We start from the raw sequence: 22,768 nt of genomic DNA on the forward strand, positions 1-22,768 counted from the left end.
GCGAGGTGAGTTATCCTCACTATATCAACAGGGTCTACGGCACCAAGGTCGGCCCTTTATCGGATTGTAATCAGGGTATCATTGTTATGTTATTGCTTTGCTATGTTTGCATACTGGTAGTTAGGATGGTATACATTAGAGACCTGGTTAAGGTCGGTATCCTGGTATATAGGATGATGCTATGCTAGTGACCGGTTAGGTCGGTATCCTGGTTAGGATGATGTTATGTTTGTGATTTGCTAGATCGGTTTGATTGGATGTGAATTGTTATATGGTTATATGTTTTATGTGCACATGGTTGTTGGACTGGGGTTGGGTTGAGGGGGGTCCTGCTTTGTGCTGTAGGCCAACATGCCCAGGGCGGACCGGTTATCCCGAAGGCCCAACGAGCGGTCCGGATAGGCTGTAGGCCCCAAGAGGGCGGACCAGACGTGCCGAGGCTCGGGGAGTGGACCAGGACGACTGAAGGCCCGGTGCGGGCGGACCAGTCATACTGTAGACTCAAAGAGTGGACCAAGTGGATTGAAGGCTCGGTGCGGGCGGAGCAGTCACATTGCAGGCTCGATGTATATGGCTAGATTCAGAGGGTGGACTAGGTGGACTTAAGGTCCGGTTCGGCGGACCAGTCACACAGTAGACCCGAAGTGCATGGCTGTTCTGTATTCTGTTATGATATGGCATGTTATGTGTATGGTAAATGTAGTTGGTATTTTGGGGGTATCTCACTAAGCTTTTAGGCTTATAGTTGTGGTTTAAATGTTTTAGGTACTTCAGGTGACCGTGGCAAGGCAAAGGCGTGATCGTACCGCTGCTCATGTTTATGTCTTATGATATGGTTCTGGGAAGACTCTGATAATAATTGTATTGAAAACTTTTTTGTAATAACTTAACGAAACTGGGTTGTTTTGAAAAGTTTAAATTGGTTGGAATTTTTAGAGCGTTACAGTAGCATAACTTACTTAGCTAGGAGCCGGGCTCTATAGGGGCAGAACTTCGTTGCTGAATCTTTCTAAGAAAGATTCTTACAGCGCTCACCTTACTATATTAAAAACTACATAAAGAGAAGTCGAATCACGAAGGACCGAAATGCTCGGGGGATAAGAAAAGAAAGACTCTTGAATCAAGAGAATGATGCATGAAATATGAGAGCTTAGATGCTCTTATTTATAGTAATTGAATTTTCAAAAAACCACCCTCTATATTTACTTAAATGACTAAACACTCATTTATAATACTATTTTAAATAGATTTAATGATATTTGTACTAAACTAATGTCGAAAGTACTCAACACTAGTCTTATAACGATCGCATCGTCGATACCTTTCTAATGATATATACACATGTATATCTATATGTATACGTATATATGATTTACGCTTTAATTTAATATGTAAATGTGATATTAAAAATTATAACTCGTTCATACGAACTCCGTTTTTGACGTTCTTTATATCCACGCATAGCTATCGACGAGATCTACAACTTTCGTTTAGACTCCGTCGGCAAATTTTGAATTTATATTTTTGTCCATATTTTTATAAAATTAAATAATTTTGCTAAAATCATAACTCTCACGTATGGACTCCGTTTTTGACATTCTTTTTTCTCAAAATTCATATTTTAAGGAGTACTACGATTTTCTTTTTGGCCGCATTAGCAAAAAGTCAACCATTCTCTTTGTAGATTTTTACGTCATACATTCGTTATGCGCGGCTGATTTTTATATCTTACAAAAATCATATCTAATTCATACGGAGTCAGATTTCAACGAAATTTATATTTTCAGGATCAGGGAGACGTGTACTTTCTATATATATATATATATATATATATATATATATATATGTGTGTGTGTGTGTGTGTGTGTGTGTGTTTTGGCGCACTTATTTTTATGATTTACGGACGATTCGACTGATTTTTCCTATTTTATTATATTATAATAATCATAAAACATATAATATTCAAATAATTCTTATTTATTACGTCAAATATGTTACACTTGTTAACCATAACTAATACTCTGGTTAAAATTATTTATCCTAGATAAAAAATCATTTTTGACGCTTATTATTGACTAGTCCGAATCTGTGGGTGTTACATTTTCCTTAGGCCATACATTGAGTTTTGGCATTATAAGTGGACTTTTAGACTTAAGGCCTGAGATATAAAGTTATTAAGCTCTTATGATGGATAAAATTGGAAACTTTATCTATTAAGTCGTTGAAGAGTACCAGATTATAGAACTGGAACCTCTATAATTAAGGATTAAGAGCTTAATGTGTTAAGTTGTCTAGATGAAATCACGACACGACTTGTTGGAGGACATGACGTAATTTTTGGAAAATTTCCCGACTATATTGTTGTTTGGATCACGACGCTACTGGTCAAGGGTCACGACATGTAGGCCGCTAACTTTGAACTTGATCGTGGACTTTTTGACTTTTAACCAATTTGACTTTCGGGTCAAACTTGAAGGTTTTGAGCTATAAACTGAGGTTTAGTTTGTAATTGGTTTAGGCAGTTCATGTAGCTGATTCTTTGGGGCTTCAAGTAGTTAGATTCAACTCTGGGATTGACGTGTGTTTTCTCAATGTATTACTTATGACATAGTTGCTAAGATTTGATAGTATGCCAGACTAGCAGGGTCTTGATTGTTGCTTGTATGTTTACGAGTTTCGTTCGGTTGAAATAGACATGTTGGGGTGAAACATACGTGTTCGGTAGAAATAGACATGTTTGGTTGAAACATACTTGTTTGATTGAAATAAACCTGTTGGGTTGAAGCATACATGTTGGGTTGAAACATACCCGTTCGGTTGAAACAACAGTGTTGGGTTGAAACATACCTGTTCGGTTGAAACAAACCTATTGGATTAAATGTTTTCAAGTACTTCATCAGACTATGAAATTATGTGTGTGGCGACCAAAATAGACAACAAAGTAAAGAAATTCCAAATAGTAGCAAAAGAAATGGATTTGTTGCTCTAATATATCGGATTAGATTTTCTATAACACATTGTATCCATTTATTTCTTATGTACCCACTTAGGGGTGTTCATCGGTTCAAATCCATTGGATTTTGATGAAACTGATCCAATCCAGTGATTCATTGGATGTTAGATTTTGTCAACCGATCAAATCGTTCACTATAAAAAACCGAACCGATCCAATTGGATGTCAGATTGAATCATTTTTATTCATCGGAGATTTTTGATTGGTTTAATCCACTGGTTATACATTATCCAACCAATTTTAATCTCTTTCTTGTTTCTCTCAAATACAAAAATATAACTACCATAACTAAAAATAGAACATCACACAATTTCTCTAAATAACACTAATAAAATAACATTAAGCTGAGGTTGGCAATGACTGTTTTTTAATAAACCCGGTCGGAAAGTAAATTGTCCGTCCGAAGGTATTCCGGTTCGATACCTCTGGGTTTTATAAACATAAACCATTTATAAACCCTACACTGAAACTCCTTCCCTGAGACACTCCAACGATGAAAAAGCAACGGCAACAATCAACCGAAGAATCAATGGAAGAATCCACCGACGCTACTACCTCATTCACCGGTGAATCTGATATATGCCAACAGCTCCTAGACCGTTACGGCAAATCCGCCGCATCTCAACACCGCCACCTCTGCGCAACTGCTGCGGCTACCCGCTCTATCATACAATCCGAATCTCTGCCCCTCACTCCCCTCTCTTACTTCGCTGCCACCATTGATGCCCTCTCCGATACCTCTAAAACAACCCATGACGCTGATGCAGTCTCCGCGTTGTCATCGTTTTTGGCAATTGTGCTGCCTCTGGTTCCCGAGAAGTCTATAGCGACGTCCAAGGCGGCTGAGGCTGCGAAGATCGTGGTTGACCTGGTGGATAATCCTTGTGAGGGTTTGTCAGTTTCGAGTGTGAGGGCCTTGGTCAAGTGTTTGGGGGTGTTGCTAGATTTTTGTGATTTGGACGATTGGAAGTCTGTTCAACTAGGTTTCCAGACACTTATGAAGTATTCGATAGATAAACGTCCAAAGGTATGTTAAATCTATAGTCTCTATTTGCTACACTGTAAATTTTTGCAAATGCTTACAATAATCCATGGTTATAGCAGTAGATGTCTTATCTTTTTCCATAAAACATAAAAACATGAAGGAGGTTGGAATTTCAAGCACCCAAATGTGGATATCAATATTTCCATGAAAATGGCTCTTGCTTTCTATAAGTATAATATCATAAGGTTAGGACTTAATGTCACATTTGTAGGTTGCATTTTAATGAAACTTGCTTCTCTTTAACGAATAAATGCCATTCTAGGCAGACATAATTTTATTGTTTAAGCTACCCACTAATATACATCTTAAAAACATTCTTGTTCTTCTGTGATTTACATACATGTTGCAGGTCAGAAAATGTGCTCAAGATTGTGTAGTGAAAGTCTTCAAGTCTTTCCAATCTTCTCTTGTCAAGAAAAGTGCAAGCAAGCTGTTTTTTAAATCATTCGAAACTTATATGTCGTTGGCAGTTGAAACAGTTTCTTCAAGATCAACAGACGGGTCTAAAGATGATAAATTTTCAAAATGTGAACAGTTAGAGGCTCTTCACATGTTAAATCTGTTGAAATTTCTGGTCCCTTGTTTACCAAGCAAAGAAATATCAAAAACTGTTGTAGAATTACAAAAATCTATAAGTGCAAAGTTTTCACCATTAACGAGGCATGTTTTTGATGTTATGGAGGAAATACTTCGATTATTGGAAGATGAATCTACAATTCCTGATACCTTAGAAATAGTAACAACACTTGCTTCATATATATCTACAAAACAGAACCCAGTAGACACTCTTTTTTCTGCAGCAGCTCTACTTGAGAATTTTCTTACCAAATTTCAAGTTGGAGATGCAAACAAATGGAATAGCCATTACTCCTTAGTCATCGGTTCTATAGCAGGTAGACATATATGATATATATTTGCCTGATACGATTAGTTATATGATTATATTAGTCGACTAAATTTGTGCTTGTGTGTTTTTAGGTCTTCTGACATCTGAGGCTACAGCTACAAAGGCTTCAAATATTCTAAAAGAAATGATAAACCGTCATATTGATCTAGATATCCTCACAGATGAAAATAATGTTGAATCCAAGGAATCAAGAATAGTTAAATCCTTATGTGATGCACTTCTAAAAATTCTGAATACCCATAAAGGAACTCCAAATGAGCATACTTTGGCTGTCATTTCTGTTTTATTTCTCAAACTTGGTATGTCCAAATTCCAATTACTATTTGTATGGATCATTGTCACTGTCATTAGTGTCATAAGCACCTGATACTGATCTTTGTTTATTATTTATGATATTTAGGGAAGATTTCTCATATTTACATGGAGAAAATACTTCTAAAGCTTGCCAGTTTTATGACACTTGCATCTGAAAATACTTCTGATGTAAAGCATGTAAGTTTTCTTTCATTGCCATGTATTTCTTGTATCCATTATGGCATTATATTAACATAATGTTCTGTTTTGATATTTGATATTACAGCTTCAACAGTGCATCGGGTCTGCTGTAGTTGCTATAGGACCAGATAAACTACTTGCAGTGTTACCTATCTCCCTTGATGCCAGTGATCTCACATGCTCAAATACTTGGTTGATACCAATTTTGAAGGAGTATGTTAATGGATCATCTTTGGGGTTCTTTATTGAAAGTATAGTGCCTATAGCTGAATCTTTCCAAGAAGCATGCCAAAAAGGTACTCCCTCATTTATAGAATAGTTTTGGATTTTGAAAAGTATCATGACATATATATGTTTTTTTTTTCTTGCAAGTTAAAAAGTCAGCAATTAGAGAACAATTGCAGTCCCAAGCACGTGGCTGTTGGGGTCTATTGCCTTCCTTCTGCTGCTATCCAAACGACACGTATAAAAAATTTGGATCCTTGGCTAAACTTCTCATTCCACACATCAAAAAGGATGCGATTATGCTCGAGTATATTGCCATTGCATTGCAGGTAATAAATATCTCTAATTTATATTATTGTAAGATTTGTTTTTCTTGATGGTTGACTTTTTTTTTTTTTTTTTATAGCATCTTGTGAAGCAGAATAGGAGCTTTCTTGGTGATAATCAGGGTGATGATGAAGCTTCTAAGCTTCCAAAGATTAGTTACTCTAAAAAAATTGCAACCAAAAACATCAAAGCTTTGTCATCATGGTCAGAGGGGTTATTGAAAGCTTTTACAAAAGTTCTTTTTAGAGTGCCATTCGAGAAGCGCGCTTTTGTAAAGGTTATGATCGTCATTTTATCACTTCACTAATTTGTTTTCTTTGGTTTCTGACTTCATTATTATGTGTTTCCAGGACACCATTAAATGCTTGGCATCTATAAGTGAATCTTCAACAATAAAAGCAATTTTTGTTTCATCACTTAAAAGAAAAGAGGTGGATGTTTCTGGAGATAATGCAAAAGATGATAAATCCTCTTCAAAGAAAAATGCAAATAAGTGTCTGATACTTGAGCTAGCATCATCTGTTGTTGGGACAGCTAGCATGGATCTCATTGATCTCATATATAGCTTTATCAAGGAGAGTTTGAAGGTGTGGTTTTAGTCTGTTTTTTTATTTAAATTTATACAAACAAGCAAATACGATAACTCTTTTTTTTCCTTTTTTTGTGTAGGAAGAGGATGACCACATCCAGAGGGAAGCATATGCCACCCTTTACAAAATTTTGGAGGTAAGAACCAGTATTTAATTACTTTTTAAATAAAGTTAAGGAAATCTGTTTCATTCTTGTTTTATTTTTTATTCAGGAATCTTCAGAGTTTCGTTCTTCAAAGTTTGAGGAACTTATGGATTTGTTACTTGGTTTGAAGTCCCCTGTTGATATTACTTCACTTAGATGGAGATTTTCGTGCTTCAAGAACTTGTTAATTCATTCTATCGAGGTTATATTCTAAATTGTTGTTGTTGCTTTAGTTTTATTTTTATATTAAGTTTATAAACCGACAGTTTTCTTTGCTTAATGATTTCTATAGATAACTTCTGATGGAGAGAACACTTATGGTTTTCGTATGCTGAATGAAATTATAGTCACACTAAAAGATGTAAGATCTACTTTTAAAATAACTTCTTCATTTTTCTTATAATTTGATAATATAATCTCCTGGTTTTGATCTCTCCAGTCCAAGGAAGAAAGTAGAAAAGTGGCATATGACATTCTTATAGGAATGAGCTGTACCTTGCAAAAAACACCATCTTCACTCCAAAAAGAAAAAGGACCTTATTATGAATTTGTCACCATGGTAGTCACTTGATTTATTAAACTTTTTGAAAACATTCTATCTTTTGTTTTATTTAATCACTTGTATATTTATTTTAAACTTCCCAGATAATGGGGTATCTCTCTGGGTCTTCTCCTCACATAAAAAGTGGTGCAGTCTCTGCATTATCTTTAGTGATATATAACGACTCCAAAATTTGCAAGTTGATGCCCGATCTTGTGCCATCCATTCTAGAATTGCTGCATAGTAAAGCCATTGAAGTTATAAAAGTGAGTTATTATTATTATATATATATATATATATATATATATATATATATATATATATATATATATATATATATATATTTTAATGTTGATGCTAAATATTAGTTGTGTTTGTGAAATATGGTCAGGCTGTTTTAGGTTTCCTCAAGGTGTTGGTTTTGAGCCTTGAAGGGAAAGACTTGGCAAGTCTTCTGTCTGATATCCTGAGTGGTCTTCTGCCATGGTCATCTGTTTCTCGCCATCATTTCAAATCTAAAGTATGTTTTAATTTAAAATTAAATCATAATAATATATTATTATTATGTTAAATTCGAAAATGCAGTATAAAAATATAGCTTCCTTTACACTTTATTACAGGTGACAGTGATCCTGGAGATCATGATGAGAAAATGTGGTTCTGCATCGGTCAAATCTCTTGTACCTGAGAAATACCGAGATTTCGTTAAGGATGTTCTGGAGGTAAAATAAATAAATAAATAAATAAATAAGTAATAGTGATAAATAAAAAAAATAATAATGTATAAAGTGTTGTTAAATTACAGAATCGTGAAGGAAAGAAAAATTCACAGGAAGGTGCGACAACCAAAACGGATCACGAATCATCTGATACAACTCCAAACAGGTCTAACTTCATAAACTATACTTTTCCATGTTTAACTAGTTTGTAGAAAATTTCGACTTCATAGAGAAAGTGAGGAAAATGAAGGAATTTGGCTCATTTATTTATTTATTTGTTTCAGTGGGGAAAAGAGGAAGCCTAATGAAGAATATTCAAGAGAAAGTGGAAAGAGGAAGAGGGAGGATAAACACAGCAGCTCATCATATGGGGCTCGTAAGTTTTCACGAGGAGGAAAAGATGTTGATAGTAGTAAGAAACATTTTGGTCATGCAAAATCTATGGATGGAAAGTCACAAGGCACCAAAAGGAAAACCACAACTTCATTTAAAAATCATACTTCATCTTCATCAGGCGCAAAGAAACAGAAACAGTGGACAAGAAAAGGAAACAAGAAAAATGCACCTGTTACCTGAACAACAAGAAGAAAACAGTTGGAAAGTTGAAAAGCCTGAAATTTAATATATATATTTTGGGGGCCCATTTGGAGTGAAGGCATGATGGGTCATCTTTCCGGATGTAGATGTATCATGTATGTGAGAGATTCTTTTATGATCCTAACCAATTTATACAAGACTAAGAAGAGTAGGTCGTACATGTACCACAGTTTTGAAACAAAACAGAATTCCATTCCATATATGTATCATGAACCATTTATCATATTTTTAAAATCAACCATTTAGCATTTGAAAACAAAACTGGAGGAAACATCTGTGCCTATTTTTATGGGTATATTTCTATCTCTTCCATCTCTTGGTCTTGCTAAAACAAACCATCCCTTGCCCTTTGCCATCTGATTCGTGTTCATGTTTGATATACAAGTTTTTTGTATGCACATGAAATGATAACACACAATGTTTTTTTTTTAATAATACATATATGCCTTATAATATACTTGTAAGTGCATGTATAAATACTCACCCTTCCCCAAGGATACACATCTTAACATGCAAGTGTCCCAACATTTTTTGAGACGTAATACGATGATGATTACGAGGTTGAAATTAAAGAATCTATTCACCCGGGATAAAGCAAAAAAGAAAGTTTAAACTTTTTAATCTGAATTTTATGTGTACATGAAGTTGGAAAAGAAAATACACATGAAGAAAAAAACAACGGGCCAAAGAACAATTAAAATTGTTTATGCAAAACACCAATTATTTATCGGGAAATGACTTTGAATCGGCTTTACCAATAAACACTGAAATTATAAATACATATATAATTTATACATTTAAAAAAAATTTAAATATTGCTATGTTTTACTTGTTTCAATTATTTTCAAGTTTTTAAAATTAATGAAATATTTCAATTTTAGTTTATTTACTTTTTTTTTTTATTAAATTAAATTTATTTAGTATTTAAAAAAAGTTTAAGAAAAGAATGGAAGGTAAAATAACAGCAATAGCCAAAGATAAAACTTGGGTAGAACCATAAAAATCAAATAATAATAATAATAAGAGAAATTAAATATCTTCCTATCATTTTTTTAGGATCTTTCTATCCATATCAAATAATATGTCATATTTATTTTTCTTTAATAATATTCATTTTTCTTTAATAATATTTTCTTTAATTCATTTAACATGGATAGTAAGATAACTAAAAGAAAATTGTTAGAGGATATTTAATTTCTCTAATAATAATAATAAAAATATAATTTAAATAAAGAAATATATATTCAAGAAAATAATGTCTCGATATCTTCCTTCATTCATCTCCCTCCTGCTCTATAGCCATGGAGGCATCCTTACAGCTACACTCTCACTTGTTCACCCCCACTCACCCCCACACCAATTCACTCTCCTCACCATTTCCCCGCAAACCCAAACGAAAACCTCTTCCACTTATACTCCGATGCTGCTCCGACGAGACGAACACCAAGAAGCTAGTGGGGTTCGTCGACTACGACAGAGGAGAACGACAAGTATCCGTACACGTCAGCGGTGTAAGGAAGTCGGATTTGCCCAAACGCTACCAGCTGCGGGTTCAAGGTGACCGGTTTCAAAAGGATTGGCCCATTTCTGAGCTGGTTTCCAAGATTTTAAAGCTCAATCAACGTGAAGACATTGATGGCTTGCTTAATCGATGGACTGGTAGATTTTCAAGGAAAAATTACCCCATTCTCATCAGGGTAAGTTAATTCATAGTAATATGTATATATGTTTCGAAGGAATACTTACAAATTTGAATTTCTAGGTTTGAATAGCCTAATTTCATCTTCAGAATTGATATGAATGATCCGTGTTTATATTATGTAAAGCTGAATTTCATCTTTCTATTGTTGATTTGGTAGTATAGGAAATCACCCAGACAGGTTCAATCGATCATTGTAATCAAGTATTCAATTGGATGAAGAACCAGAAGAACTACTGTGCACGCAATGATATATACAATATGATGATCAGGTTACATGCAAGACATAATCGAACAGACCAAGCACGTGGCTTGTTTTTTGAGATGCAAAAATGGAGGTATGGATTCATTAGATTATGGTGATCCTAATTTCTGAACTATCATCATTCCATATTGATGCCACCAAAAACACTTTCAAATCTTGTCTTCTCATTTTAGGTGCAAACCAGATGCTGAAACTTACAATGCTCTCATAAGTGCACATGGTCGAGCTGGTCAATGGCGTTGGGCAACCAATATCATGGAAGACATGCTTCGTGCAGCTGTCTGTATCTCTATTCTTCCCTTATAACCTATCTTTTATTCTCAGATTCTTGCAAGAAATAGCAACCTACTTTCATTGATTTGTTTTTTTAAACGAAATTACATTGCTATTTCTTGCATTTAGCCCAATTAAGAATGGTACTTAATCTGGTTATTTACGCAAATGATGGTGTATTACAGGTTCCTCCAACTAGGTCAACATATAACAATCTAATCCATGCATGCGGATCCAGTGGAAATTGGAAAGAAGCTCTAAAAGTTTCAAAAAGAATGACAGAAAACGGGGTGGGGCCCGATCTCGTGACTCACAATACCATTTTATCCGCCTTCAAAACCGGGTCCCAGTACTCAAAAGCACTCTCCTATTTCGAATTAATGAAAGGAACAAAAATCCGCCCAGATACCACCACTTTAAATATAATAATCCATTGCCACATAAAACTCAAACAATTTGAAAAAGCAATCAATATCTTTCATTCAATGAGGGACAAAAGATCTCACTGTGGGCCCGATATCGTGACTTTCACAAGCATCATTCATTTGTATTCCGTTTCTGGGGAAATCGAAAACTGCAAAGCAGTTTTCGATACAATGATTTCCGAAGGTTTTAAACCGAATATTATATCTTACAACACACTTTTAGGTGCATATGCTGTAAGGGGGATGAGTGAAGGGGCATTATCGGTATTTAACGATATAAAACGGAACGGATTTCGTCCGGATGTTGTATCGTATACTTCCCTACTCAATGCTTACGGGAGATCAGGGAAACCAGAAAGGGCAATGGAGGTATTTAACATGATGAAAAGGAATAACTCGAAGCCAAATGTGGTGACTTATAATGCATTGATTGATGCCTTTGGATCCAATGGCTTCCTTCCGGAAGCTGTGGAATTGCTGCAAGAAATGGAGAGAAACGGAGTGCAACCGAATGTTGTTTCGGTTAGTACTTTGTTGGCTTGCTGTGGGAGATATGGTCGGAATGTAAAGATTGATTCCATTCTTGCTGCTGCTGATTCCAGAGGGATTTGTTTGAATACTGTTGCGTATAATTCTGCTATTGGTAGTTATATGAATGGAGGGGAATATGATGAAGCACTGGATTTGTATAGGTTGATGAGGGAAAAGAATGTGAAACCTGATTCGGTTACATACAATGTGTTGATTAATGGTTGTTCTAAGATGTCTAAGTACACTGAAGCTCTTGAATTTCTTGATGAAATGATTGATTTGAATGTCCCGATGTCTAATGAAGTTCTTTCATCTGCCATTTCTGTCTATAGCAAACAGGTAAACATGACATGACACGTCAAAGATACAAAATTGCAAATTTTTTTATTGTTTGTGAAAAAGACGTAAATGCCCTCATCATCATGTAAAATATCCCTAGAAAGCTTGTTGAGTCTTCTCTCTATTATCAGGGTCAACTTTTGAAAGCAGAGTCTCTGTTCTCAAAAATGAAGATGACACATGATGGTCCTGATGTTGTTGCATATACAACAATGCTACATGCTTACAGCGATGCAGGTAATGAATGCTCTTACAAAACTGATAATCACTTTCAAAGTTGACATTCGTTTAATTATTGAGAAAAAAAAAGTTGTTAAAGATATGAATTTTGTTGCAGAAAAATGGGATGATGCATTTGCATTGTTTCAAGAAATGGAAATGAAGGGTGTGGAGCCAGATCTTATTGCTTGTTCAGCATTGATGAGAGCTTTTAATAAAGGGAATCAACCTGCTAAAGTTCTTGTTGTAGCTGAATTTATGCAGGAGAGAAAGATACCAATGAATGATGCCATTTACTTTGAGATGCTCTCTGCATGTAGTATGTAAGTTCCATTATATATTATATTTTGTTAAAAATATTAGTTTGTTGCATAATAAGTAGTAATGTAATGGTTTTGTATTTGATTTTAGCCTAAGAGATTGGAAGAAAACAATTGAATTAGTTGGAATGATGGAGGCATCATTCAATGTAATGTCGATTGGACTCATGAATCAGCTTTTACATTGTATTGGTAAATTAGGGAAGATTGAGACCATGATGAAGGTGAGAACTTTTATAATTCAAGAAACTAAAGAACAAAAAAAAAATGTTGTAATGTATTTGACATGCATTGGACTGAGTCTGAGACTGATGTCTGTTATGGTTTATGCAGATATTTTATAAAATAGTGGCAACGGGTGCTGAAATTAATAAATCTACTTATTTGGTGTTACTAAAAAATCTTTTGGCTGCTGGAAATTGGAGAAAGTACCTTGAGGTGACCATTTACTTAAAGCTATTTATTCATTAATCATAAAATAATGCATCAATTATTTGTTATTTTTGTTTAAATGTTGATGATTTTTTCAATAGGTATTGCAGTGGATGGAGGATTCTGGTGTTGAGGCTTCGGGTGACATGTATCAAAGTATACTTGCGTTTGCACAGAGTAGTGGGCCTGAATATTCTGTTATCATACAAAATAGAGTTGGTATGCTTTTGGCCTTTTGCTATGCATCTTACTTTTATTTATTTATTTATTTATTTAAATTATTATTTCTCGGTTAGGAATTAATCTGCTTCATCTTTTTCATGATTTTTACAGAGAGCTTGAGAAGAAAAACATGTGTTTAGTTTTTGCAACATTGTGAGGGAGTTAATAGGATCTTGTAAATTTATATAAATGTAATCTTGTAAATTTGTATAATTTGATTGTTAGGATAAGAGTCCTTACTCCTTTAGGGTTGATTGTTTTGATAAAGCAACAACTTTGTACCATTTTTTAACTTTGTAATTGTAATTTAAAATCGAGAATTTTTGGTTTTTGAATTTTAAAGCGGATTGGTTAAGAAATTTTCAATTTTTATGATGAACAAACAAAATGATGGAGTAGTGAAAGTGAATATGCATAAGAAACATATAAGATAAAATTCAGGAAAGATAATTGCACTTGAAGAGTAACATTATAGCTATACAATCGCATGCATCAAATGAATAAGGATATGGATTACAAAGAATTAGTTGTTCAAAGTTACCTCAATGAAGAATATTTAATCAAATTAATTGTAATGATGAAGCACTAGTTGAGGCTTATGAGTAGTATAAGATGATTGAATCATACAAAACGTGTAGAAAATCACAACGTATTTTGTGTTTTAACTTTTTCAATATATATAATGTATTTTATTATTTACTTATTATAATTGTTATGTACTCACATCACATTTTTATCATAACTAAGTTTTGAACTAGTATATAATTAGATGTCTTTGCATGTTTGAACTAAAGAATTATTTTATTGCATATATTAAAAAAATAGGTAAAATAATTTAACCGATGAAGAATTTAACCCTTAATAAAATACTTTACATACTTATTTGTTGTTTCTATGGTTTAAACTTAGTTAAAAGAATTTATTTTTGTCTTGGTCTCCTTGTTTGGTTGAGAAAAAAACACTTTTTAATTTTTTTTATGGATAATTAACGTATCCTACAGAAACTATATTATTAAAGTAATAATTTTATCTTTTTAAATAAAAGGACTGAAGAGTTTTGGTAACTTTTGACTCATTTCATCTGTTTCTTTTACAGCAAACTTTTGATATTTAATAAATCTTCTTAATGAAATACAACTAAAACTAACTCGTTATATAAAAAAGCTAATGCTAATGTCTTTGGTTTTGGTTATTACATTTGCTATTTTATATATTTTGAATAATATATAATATATCGATGTTATACAGTTTATTATTATTATTATTATTATTATTATTATTATTATTATTATTATTATTAATTATATATATTTTATAAAAAATTACATTATAAAAATAAGTTTTATCTTTTTAAATAAAAGAATTCAAAAGGCTTGACAGCTTTTGACTCTTTTGATATGTTTCTTTTATGATTTTTTTTCTATTTTATCAACTGTTAATGAAATACAACCTACCAATCTTGTCAAATAAATATTGATTATTTGATATTGGTCGGCAAAATTGTTTTTTTAATACATTTTGAGTAATACTTAATTTAATATCTGCCTTTAATTCTCAATAAATATATTAAAAATTCTAGTTCTTGAAGGACAATAGTAGAACTTTTGTTTTTTTCCCACCTGTTATTGTTCTTTGGTATAATCATCATGAATTGATAACTTTATATCTTTTTTGGAAGTTCATTGTAATTTTTTTTAGCACAGTTAAAAGATATCATGACCAATAAAACAAAATGTTATGATTTTGAACGTTAATTTATCCATCAATCTTTTTATATGACATGGGATCTTATTATCTTATATTCAGTTTCTTTAGATAGAATAATCGATTTGTATAAATCATAAAAAAGAATTAAACTAATGATTATAATATATATAAAATAATATTGTAATATGATTTTCTTAATTTTGTACTCACATAAAAAGTACTTTTTCGACAAGTTTAATTTTTAAATTACCAATAAAATGATTTCAGTTTTCAAAAGTAAAAAAAAATACGAAAGTGTATTGTTATTCGATTCCGAGTCATGGGCGATTCCACTCATTTGAGTTACGATTAGACTCACCTAAGATTCCCGGGTTGCGTTTATGAAAGTTTGGCGAGGAGCAGGTGGCAGGGGACACGTGTGTCGCCGAATCCTTTCAGTCATCACCTCCTGAGTAGTGATTCCTGACCTTTTAATCAGTTTTTAAAACAAACATTCCAAAATTACATTTCGACCCTCGCTACCCCTTGTAGCCGTTATGCAGGATTTCTACACAGCGGTCAAGGACACTTTCGTCATTTCACAATTAATCACTCCAGTCCTACTCCTCCTCCCTCTCCACACTGTTGTTTTCCTCTTGCTGACGAATGGACACATTCACACACAGACACAGCTAGTTATCTGTGATCTCTTTGCAAAATCTCTCCTTTTTAGGGTTCAAACCAATGGCTACTGCATCTTCCTCTGATCCTGTAATGAAATCGGAAGGCAGTGCCAGTGGCGGTGAAACTTCTGAAGCGGCATCCACGATTGGCATGGCGGCGGCGGCTGCGGCGCTGGTAGGAAAGGGGAACAATTATCAGCAACAGTTGATGGTCAAGTACAGAGGAATTAAGAAATCGAAGAAGGATAGAGGTTGTACGGCAAAAGAACGCATCAGTAAAATGCCTCCTTGTGCTGCCGGAAAACGCAGCTCTATCTACCGTGGCGTCACTAGGTATACGATTTTAATCGGTAATTTTGCTTTGTATCTGTACAGTGCTCTGTACTCATGCTTGTCAATCTCTATGCATATACTTTTTGAGTACAACTTTGTAAACGGTGTAAATTTAGGATGATTCCATTTCGAAGGGCAGAATCTAAGGTCGATGTAACTATTGAGTTCTACTTTTAGATTAGGCATCGGACAATCTGGATAACATGAAGGAAGAAGAAGCAGTTGTGGGATGATGCTGTTGGGTGGCATCGCAATTTCGATAAAATAAAATTCACACAAAGATAAGATGCTAAATCTTGAAACATAGATACCCAAAAGTCACCAACATGTTTGATTCTGATAAGAACCTTGCCCATCGATGATGTACTAAAAGAACAAACACAATCAGTAGCATCTTTCATGATCGGTGTCAACATAATATGACAGTCTCCTTACACCCATCGACAGCATTAGGCATTTTACACCACATCAGCCAGAGTTCAGAGATTGTTGGAAGGGTTTACCAGCTTCAAAGAAAATAATCAAGGGGTGTTAGAGTAAAATTTTGCAATTGTTGGGGGGTTAGGGTTTTTATTATTAGTTAATTAGCTTACTTTTATTGATTAGTGTCTGATTGATTAGCAAGTTAGAATAAGAATACTTCTCAAATGGTAGGCCTGTTCTTATTATTCTCAACTTGAATTTATACATATTTATAAGTTGGTTATAGCAATTGATGAAAACAAATAATGTATTTAGCACCATTTAAGATATAACACCAAGGTTGTCGCTTCTCACCTGTTTACAACTTTGTTATTGTGCATGTGTTGCTGGAAGCAATGATTGTCCATAACCACTTTTTTAACTTCTACTACATCCATAGTCAATTGTTCTTTCTGCAAAGGTTACTATACTTTTCATTCTCTTTTTGAGATTTTGATTCATGTGTTTAAATGGTACTAGGCATAGATGGACTGGTCGTTACGAAGCACATCTATGGGATAAAAGTACATGGAATCAGAATCAAAATAAGAAGGGCAAACAAGGTCTAATCCTCTCTCTCCCTATGTGTGTATGTGAGCTTGTATGCATGTATGCTACAAGAATCATGAGAATTCCTTTCTGTATGTTTCTAATCTGATTTATGTCTTCTTTTTGTATGGGTCTGGGCATGCTTTTTGGCATATATTTCAACAGTTTATTTAGGTAAGGATGTTAAATAGATCTTCTCCTGAAACTTAATTCCATTTCCATTAGTAGAAGAATGTCTACAGTCACTTGTAATTTCTTATGGGCAAACAAAACATGTGTTTAGGTGCATATGATGATGAGGAAGCTGCTGCCAGAGCATATGATCTTGCTGCCTTGAAGTATTGGGGCCCTGGGACACTCATTAATTTTCCAGTGAGCAATTGTCTTATGAAATTTTACACTAGGGTTACATGAATGTATTTTTTTATCTGAAACATAAATAAACTATTGAGTTTTTTCCCTCACTATCTCCCTTCACTAAATTAATATACATATTGTTGGTGCCAGGTCACAGATTATACACGAGACCTTGAAGAGATGCAAAATCTATCAAGAGAGGATTACCTTGCATCACTCAGAAGGTATGCAATGTAAAAATACACACATGTCCATGACTATTTCTACCTTGCTTATTTTTTCTTACTTTGTTCATGATCATTACAGAAAAGGTAGCGGGTTCTCAAGGGGAACCTCCAAATGTCGTGGAATTTCCAGGTATGCTTATAATGAAGGAATCTAATTTGTCAACCAAATGGGTCCCACATGCTATGACTATGAGTGGAAATGGAAACATGTTATATATTCATCATGCAAATATACTACCACTATATAGTTACTATGTTTTTTGATCTATAACATGCTTTGGCTTTTTCGTATTCTTATATAAATCAAATACTAGATGGGACTCACCTTTGGGCCGTATTTCTGGAGCTGATTACAACAACTGCATGCATCATGGTAAAGCAACTATTTATTTTATCCTCTCTTGGAACCATGGTGATCACAAAACTCACATAATTAAATCTTTGTTTACAGGTGATGATGCAACAACAGAGAGCGAATATGTTGGTGGATTTTGCATGGATAGGAAAATCGATCTTACACCATACATTAAATGGTGGGGGCCCAACAAATCCAGACAACATGAAAAATCATCAGACGAAACAAATCACGCAACTGGTAGTTCCGAAGACATTGGAAGTGAACTGAAACCACCAGAATGGGCAACTCAACCCACACAGCCCTATCAGCTCCCTCGGCTAGGTGTCTCCCATGAATCAAAACAACATAAAAAATCTTCAGTTTCTGCCATGAGTATACTCTCAAGATCTGCAGCCTACAAAAGCCTACAAGAAAAAGCTTTAAAAAAGGAAGAAGAAAACGATGAAAACGAAAACAAAAATAACATCAACAAGATTGATTATGGTAAGGCTGCTGTTGAGAAGAAATCAAGTCATGATAATGATAATGATAATGATAATGATGATGATGGCACAACAAGTGAATTTGGATTAGGAATGGAAGGTGAAGAAGGAATGGCAGCTCTTCACCCTGCATTGGCTCCTTTTTTGACCAATTACAATGCTATTGATCCATTGGGTGACCCTGTTCTTTGGTCTTCCCTTGTCCCTCCTCTCCAGACCAGATCTTCTCAGCCCATTGAGGTATGTTTATTTACAGAAGATAGGAATGGATACAAGAATGAATACATACACTGCTAATATATATACTTTTTTTTTTCTTTAAATTTTAGCATGCTACAAAGACTGAGACGAGTTCAGATTATAGTTTCTTCCAAGAAGAGGACTTGCTACCAACATAACATGATGGTAGCAAGAGGTATGTTTTTTTTGTCTGTGTGGTTGGTATGTTAGATAAGTTTTGCTATAGAGAAAATATAACATATATATATGTAAGTAGTTGTTTGATAGAAAATCTATAGAGTTGTATTTGTAAAGGACGCACACCGATATCAAGTAAAGTAAAAATATGAAAAGATTTCGGATCCTCCCATTATAGATAACACACAAATGTTTAATGTATTTTTGTTAAATTGGAAGCATTATGTGATGATGATCATCGAGTAATTGAAATAAGATGCATAAAGTAGTTTTAATTGTTTTGGGTGAAATGTATCGGAACATAAACCGTATGGTCCAGTTTTGAAAATTTCAAATTTCAAATTTCAAATCAAAATTAGGAAAATTACTATCAATGTTGTAATAACTTTTACGTCACATTAGAGAGCAAAACTGGGTTTTATCAAATGAATTATCAAGAAGATAAACGTCAGCCTTATGTGTTGCTGGACCTAACACATACCAAAGATGATGTAATACATACGCCTAAAGTTTATCTTTTAATAATTACATCATCCTCCTATATGTCCTTGGTGGAAAATTTGAAGGACAAAAAAAAATTTCTTTATTTCATTCACCTAGTTTTGGTTGGTACTAAAAACCAATATGCCATCAACATACATGAAGATATTCAACGCACCATAAGTATCGAATTTGCTAGAAATACATTTGCTACATTGATACTACCTCACAAAATAACTGCATAAAATCTTTTGATGCCATTATTTGGTGTTTGTTTCAGCTCATATAATGATTTTACAAGTTTATGTACATTATGTTCGTTTCATGCATGACAAAGTCTTCTAACTACCTCATATAAATTTCCTCGTTAAGATACCATTTAAAAGGCTATTTTAACATCTATTTGATGAATAAACAGATTATATATAGCCGCTAAGACAATCAACAATCTAATAATAATAATTTGTGCTACTGGAACACACATATCAAAATAGTCTAAAGACTATCAGTTTTTATCTTAATTATTGAATGATTAACCTGATCTTAAACTTATCTTCTTTACATCCTTCAACTTTCATCTCCTTGATGAAGATCCATTTGTAACCAAGTGCTATAGAATCCGAAGGCAATTTTAATAATACTTAAGTGCTATTTTTCCATAGTCCATGATATTTCGTAACCAATTGCTTCCTTCCAAAAGGTTACATCTCAAAGATTCCATACCATATTTAAATGTCCTTGCATCCTCATCTATATTCTACCAATAAGAGTATTAAAATCTCATTTCGTCCCTTGATTGATCATTCCATCAAATATAGATGAAAACCAGGACTTAAATTTTATGCAATTCGGTATCTTTTGCTTTTTCAGACATGGTGCCTTTCACTTCATTAGTGCTAGTAATAAGGTCCTTAGGCCTTTAAATTGATGAAAATCACATTTCATCAAACATCGCACCCCATAACAATTACAATGTTTACTGACATCAAATATTACGTTCAATTACATAAAACCTACGAGCATTGGAATTGTATGCATAATCAATTAATATGCAATCAATTCCTCTTTCCCTAAAAGTTTTTCTTTTGGGCTTGGATAATTTTACAATCGATGATATCACAAACTTGAAAATACCTTAAATTTAGAGTTTTCTTGAACAAAAATACATATGTGATATGGGGATGTTTTGTTCCTTCTATGTGAAACTATTTAAAAAAATAACATTTCGTCAACATAGCATAACCTCTCCCCCAAAACCCTCATTCCATCCCAAGTAAGACACATCAAGTAAATATTTTCTTTCATGACTTGGTTTTTCCGTTTAGCTGTATCATTTTGTTGTTGTGTGTACGAAACTCATGAATGAAATAAACTCTTAATTATGATACATTTAATTGAATTTCTCAAGTGCATTTCAAAGCTACATATTTCACATAATAGATATACCTAACAAAATTGAGTGTTATCATCAATAAAAGTAACCACTTATTTTTTATTTTTTATTCCTCAAAGGAGTAGAGTGGAAATCATATTGTTCATTGTGTAACAAATTCAAAACAAATGAATTTATTTTAATATATGGAAAAAGATTTTTTTATGATTTTTGTAAGCATGCAAGTCTTAAAATTTCCACTTACGAATGTTGCAATTTCACAACCCAAAATAAATTAACATCAAGTTTTGTAATTTAGCCTTAAAATTAAACAATAATACTAGTTACAATTTAGGATCGGAGTAATTAAAATGTCTTTAGGCACAATTTATGAAATTTATTACTAAATCTAAATAGACTTGAGTAATACATTGGTGAATGTTTCTTGTGTGTACACCTAAGAAGAAAAGAACAATAATTTCAAGCAATTAAAGGTTAAGAGTTTTGTTTAATAATCATATAATGATATTTCGTTAGATTATATGAATATTCGTACTTTCCAAGTTTTGATAATTATAAGGAACATAATATTTGGTTGTATGCAAGAAACGCATATTTCTTTTGCCAATTATTTACTCAAAAGTTATAGTGGGGTTGGAAAACATTTCTTCAATTATAATATGTCAATTATTTTATTTTATTATTGCTATAGATACTTTATTATTGCTATAGATAAGATTAGGAGAATGTGATGATCCATTATTACCTTTGGTCTATTTATATTGTTTTTAATAGACTAACACCCCTTAAAACATGTTTATATATATATATATATATATATATATATATATATATATATATATATATATATATATATATATATATATATATATATATATATATAAAAGGTTGGGTTCATGTGAGACAAGATGATTTTGTGAGACGAGGGGACCAATTGATGACCACTGATTAAGAAAAAAAAGAAGGTTGAGATTAAAATAGAAAATTTGATGGAGGAGGTGACAAAATTGAAATTATCTTGAAATCCATGCTTAATTGAAATACATAGAAGGGTAGAGTTGTACTTTTCACTCAATAGATTAGATCTGATCACTTTACTGTTCACTTCCTTCTTCTCCTCAATTTCTTTGAGTTCGTTAATATCCTTCTCCCCTTTAAATTCTTCTTGATCAAAATCATTCATCAATCTTCATTCCATAGCTTTTCAACAAAATCCCCTAATAATCGCACTCATCATCAAGAAAACGAATGGATCAGTACTCAGAAAACCCCTATCATCGACAAAACCATAGGATTGAAAAACCCTAGCCTCTTATTCGAGTTTTAGCTGCGAAAAACATTAGAAATCGCAGCTTCATAATAAATTATCGATGGTTCAACTGAATCATATTAAGATTGCAAGTATTTTAAAATATAATTTGATTTAGGTGTTATTTTGATTGATTAATTAGAGGTTCTGGTGAAAAACCAAAGCCTCTTATTCGAGTTTTAGCAGTGAAAAACACTAGAAATCGCACGTTCATCATATATTATTGATGGTTTAACAGAATCATAGTCAGAATGCATGTATTTTAAATATAATTTGATTTTAGGTGTTATTTTGTTTGATTAATTTTGATGGGCCGGTGAAAGTTAAGTAATTTTGTGCTAGATAACTTGATATTATATATATATATATATATATATATATATATATATATATATATTATGATTAGATAAGTTAGATCTTACTTCCCTTTTAGATTTTGAATGTTCATTTGTTAGAAACTACTTTCTTTAAACCTTTCACTATGATATAATGTGAAATATTATGAAATTATGTGTCACATTACAGCTTTAAACATTACGATTATGTTGGAAACAACTTTCTTGTATCATCTTTGTTAAATGATGTGTAATATCTGATCTTATACATTCTTGTTTTATTGGAAACAACTTTGCTTTGAACCTTTTTGTGAAGTATTGTGATAGTACTTGGTTAATGATGAAACAATTCCATATATTCTAAATTT

The 22,768-nt window shown here is 33.1% G+C and overlaps 3 protein-coding genes across 5 annotated transcripts; all 3 read left to right on the top strand.

The window, feature by feature from the left end:
- The first annotated feature begins 3,441 nt into the window (after positions 1-3,441).
- Positions 3,442-8,865, top strand: LOC145072914 (ARM repeat superfamily protein). The gene is made up of 17 exons (XM_079019407.1): positions 3,442-4,040; positions 4,408-4,951; positions 5,037-5,264; positions 5,366-5,457; positions 5,546-5,756; positions 5,833-6,014; positions 6,092-6,289; positions 6,363-6,599; positions 6,682-6,738; positions 6,815-6,949; positions 7,040-7,108; positions 7,187-7,306; positions 7,393-7,554; positions 7,680-7,808; positions 7,909-8,010; positions 8,094-8,173; positions 8,292-8,865. Exons 1-17 carry the CDS (start codon positions 3,507-3,509, stop codon positions 8,581-8,583), a joined length of 3,372 nt encoding a protein of 1,123 aa, XP_078875533.1. The 5' UTR covers positions 3,442-3,506; the 3' UTR covers positions 8,584-8,865.
- Positions 8,866-9,871: 1,006 nt separating this feature from the next.
- On the top strand, positions 9,872-13,664 carry EMB2654 (Tetratricopeptide repeat (TPR)-like superfamily protein). Of its 2 annotated transcripts, none has more exons than XM_079020213.1 (10): positions 9,872-10,301; positions 10,469-10,641; positions 10,742-10,847; positions 11,027-12,136; positions 12,268-12,373; positions 12,474-12,678; positions 12,767-12,899; positions 13,009-13,113; positions 13,209-13,326; positions 13,441-13,664. In XM_079020213.1, exons 1-10 carry the CDS (start codon positions 9,906-9,908, stop codon positions 13,467-13,469), a joined length of 2,481 nt encoding a protein of 826 aa, XP_078876339.1. In that variant the 5' UTR covers positions 9,872-9,905; the 3' UTR covers positions 13,470-13,664. The 2 variants fall into 2 exon arrangements, with proteins under 2 accessions (XP_078876339.1, XP_078876340.1); XM_079020214.1 differs by having other exon boundaries at positions 10,165-10,301; positions 10,464-10,641.
- Positions 13,665-15,596: 1,932 nt separating this feature from the next.
- Positions 15,597-19,038, top strand: LOC145073690 (Integrase-type DNA-binding superfamily protein). Of its 2 annotated transcripts, XM_079020205.1 has the most exons (9): positions 15,601-16,031; positions 16,974-17,056; positions 17,208-17,216; positions 17,326-17,414; positions 17,550-17,623; positions 17,706-17,756; positions 17,941-17,999; positions 18,078-18,706; positions 18,796-19,038. In XM_079020205.1, the coding sequence occupies exons 1-9, from the start codon at positions 15,760-15,762 to the stop codon at positions 18,862-18,864; spliced, it is 1,335 nt and encodes a 444-aa protein (XP_078876331.1). In that variant the 5' UTR covers positions 15,601-15,759; the 3' UTR covers positions 18,865-19,038. The 2 variants fall into 2 exon arrangements, with proteins under 2 accessions (XP_078876330.1, XP_078876331.1); XM_079020204.1 differs by having other exon boundaries at positions 15,597-16,031; positions 17,941-18,706.
- Positions 19,039-22,768: the final 3,730 nt, after the last annotated feature.

This window comes from Lactuca serriola, chromosome 9 (assembly GCF_051521515.1).
Source record: "Lactuca serriola cultivar US96UC23 chromosome 9, Lser_US96UC23_V15, whole genome shotgun sequence".
NCBI classification, from domain to species: Eukaryota; Viridiplantae; Streptophyta; class Magnoliopsida; order Asterales; family Asteraceae; genus Lactuca; species Lactuca serriola.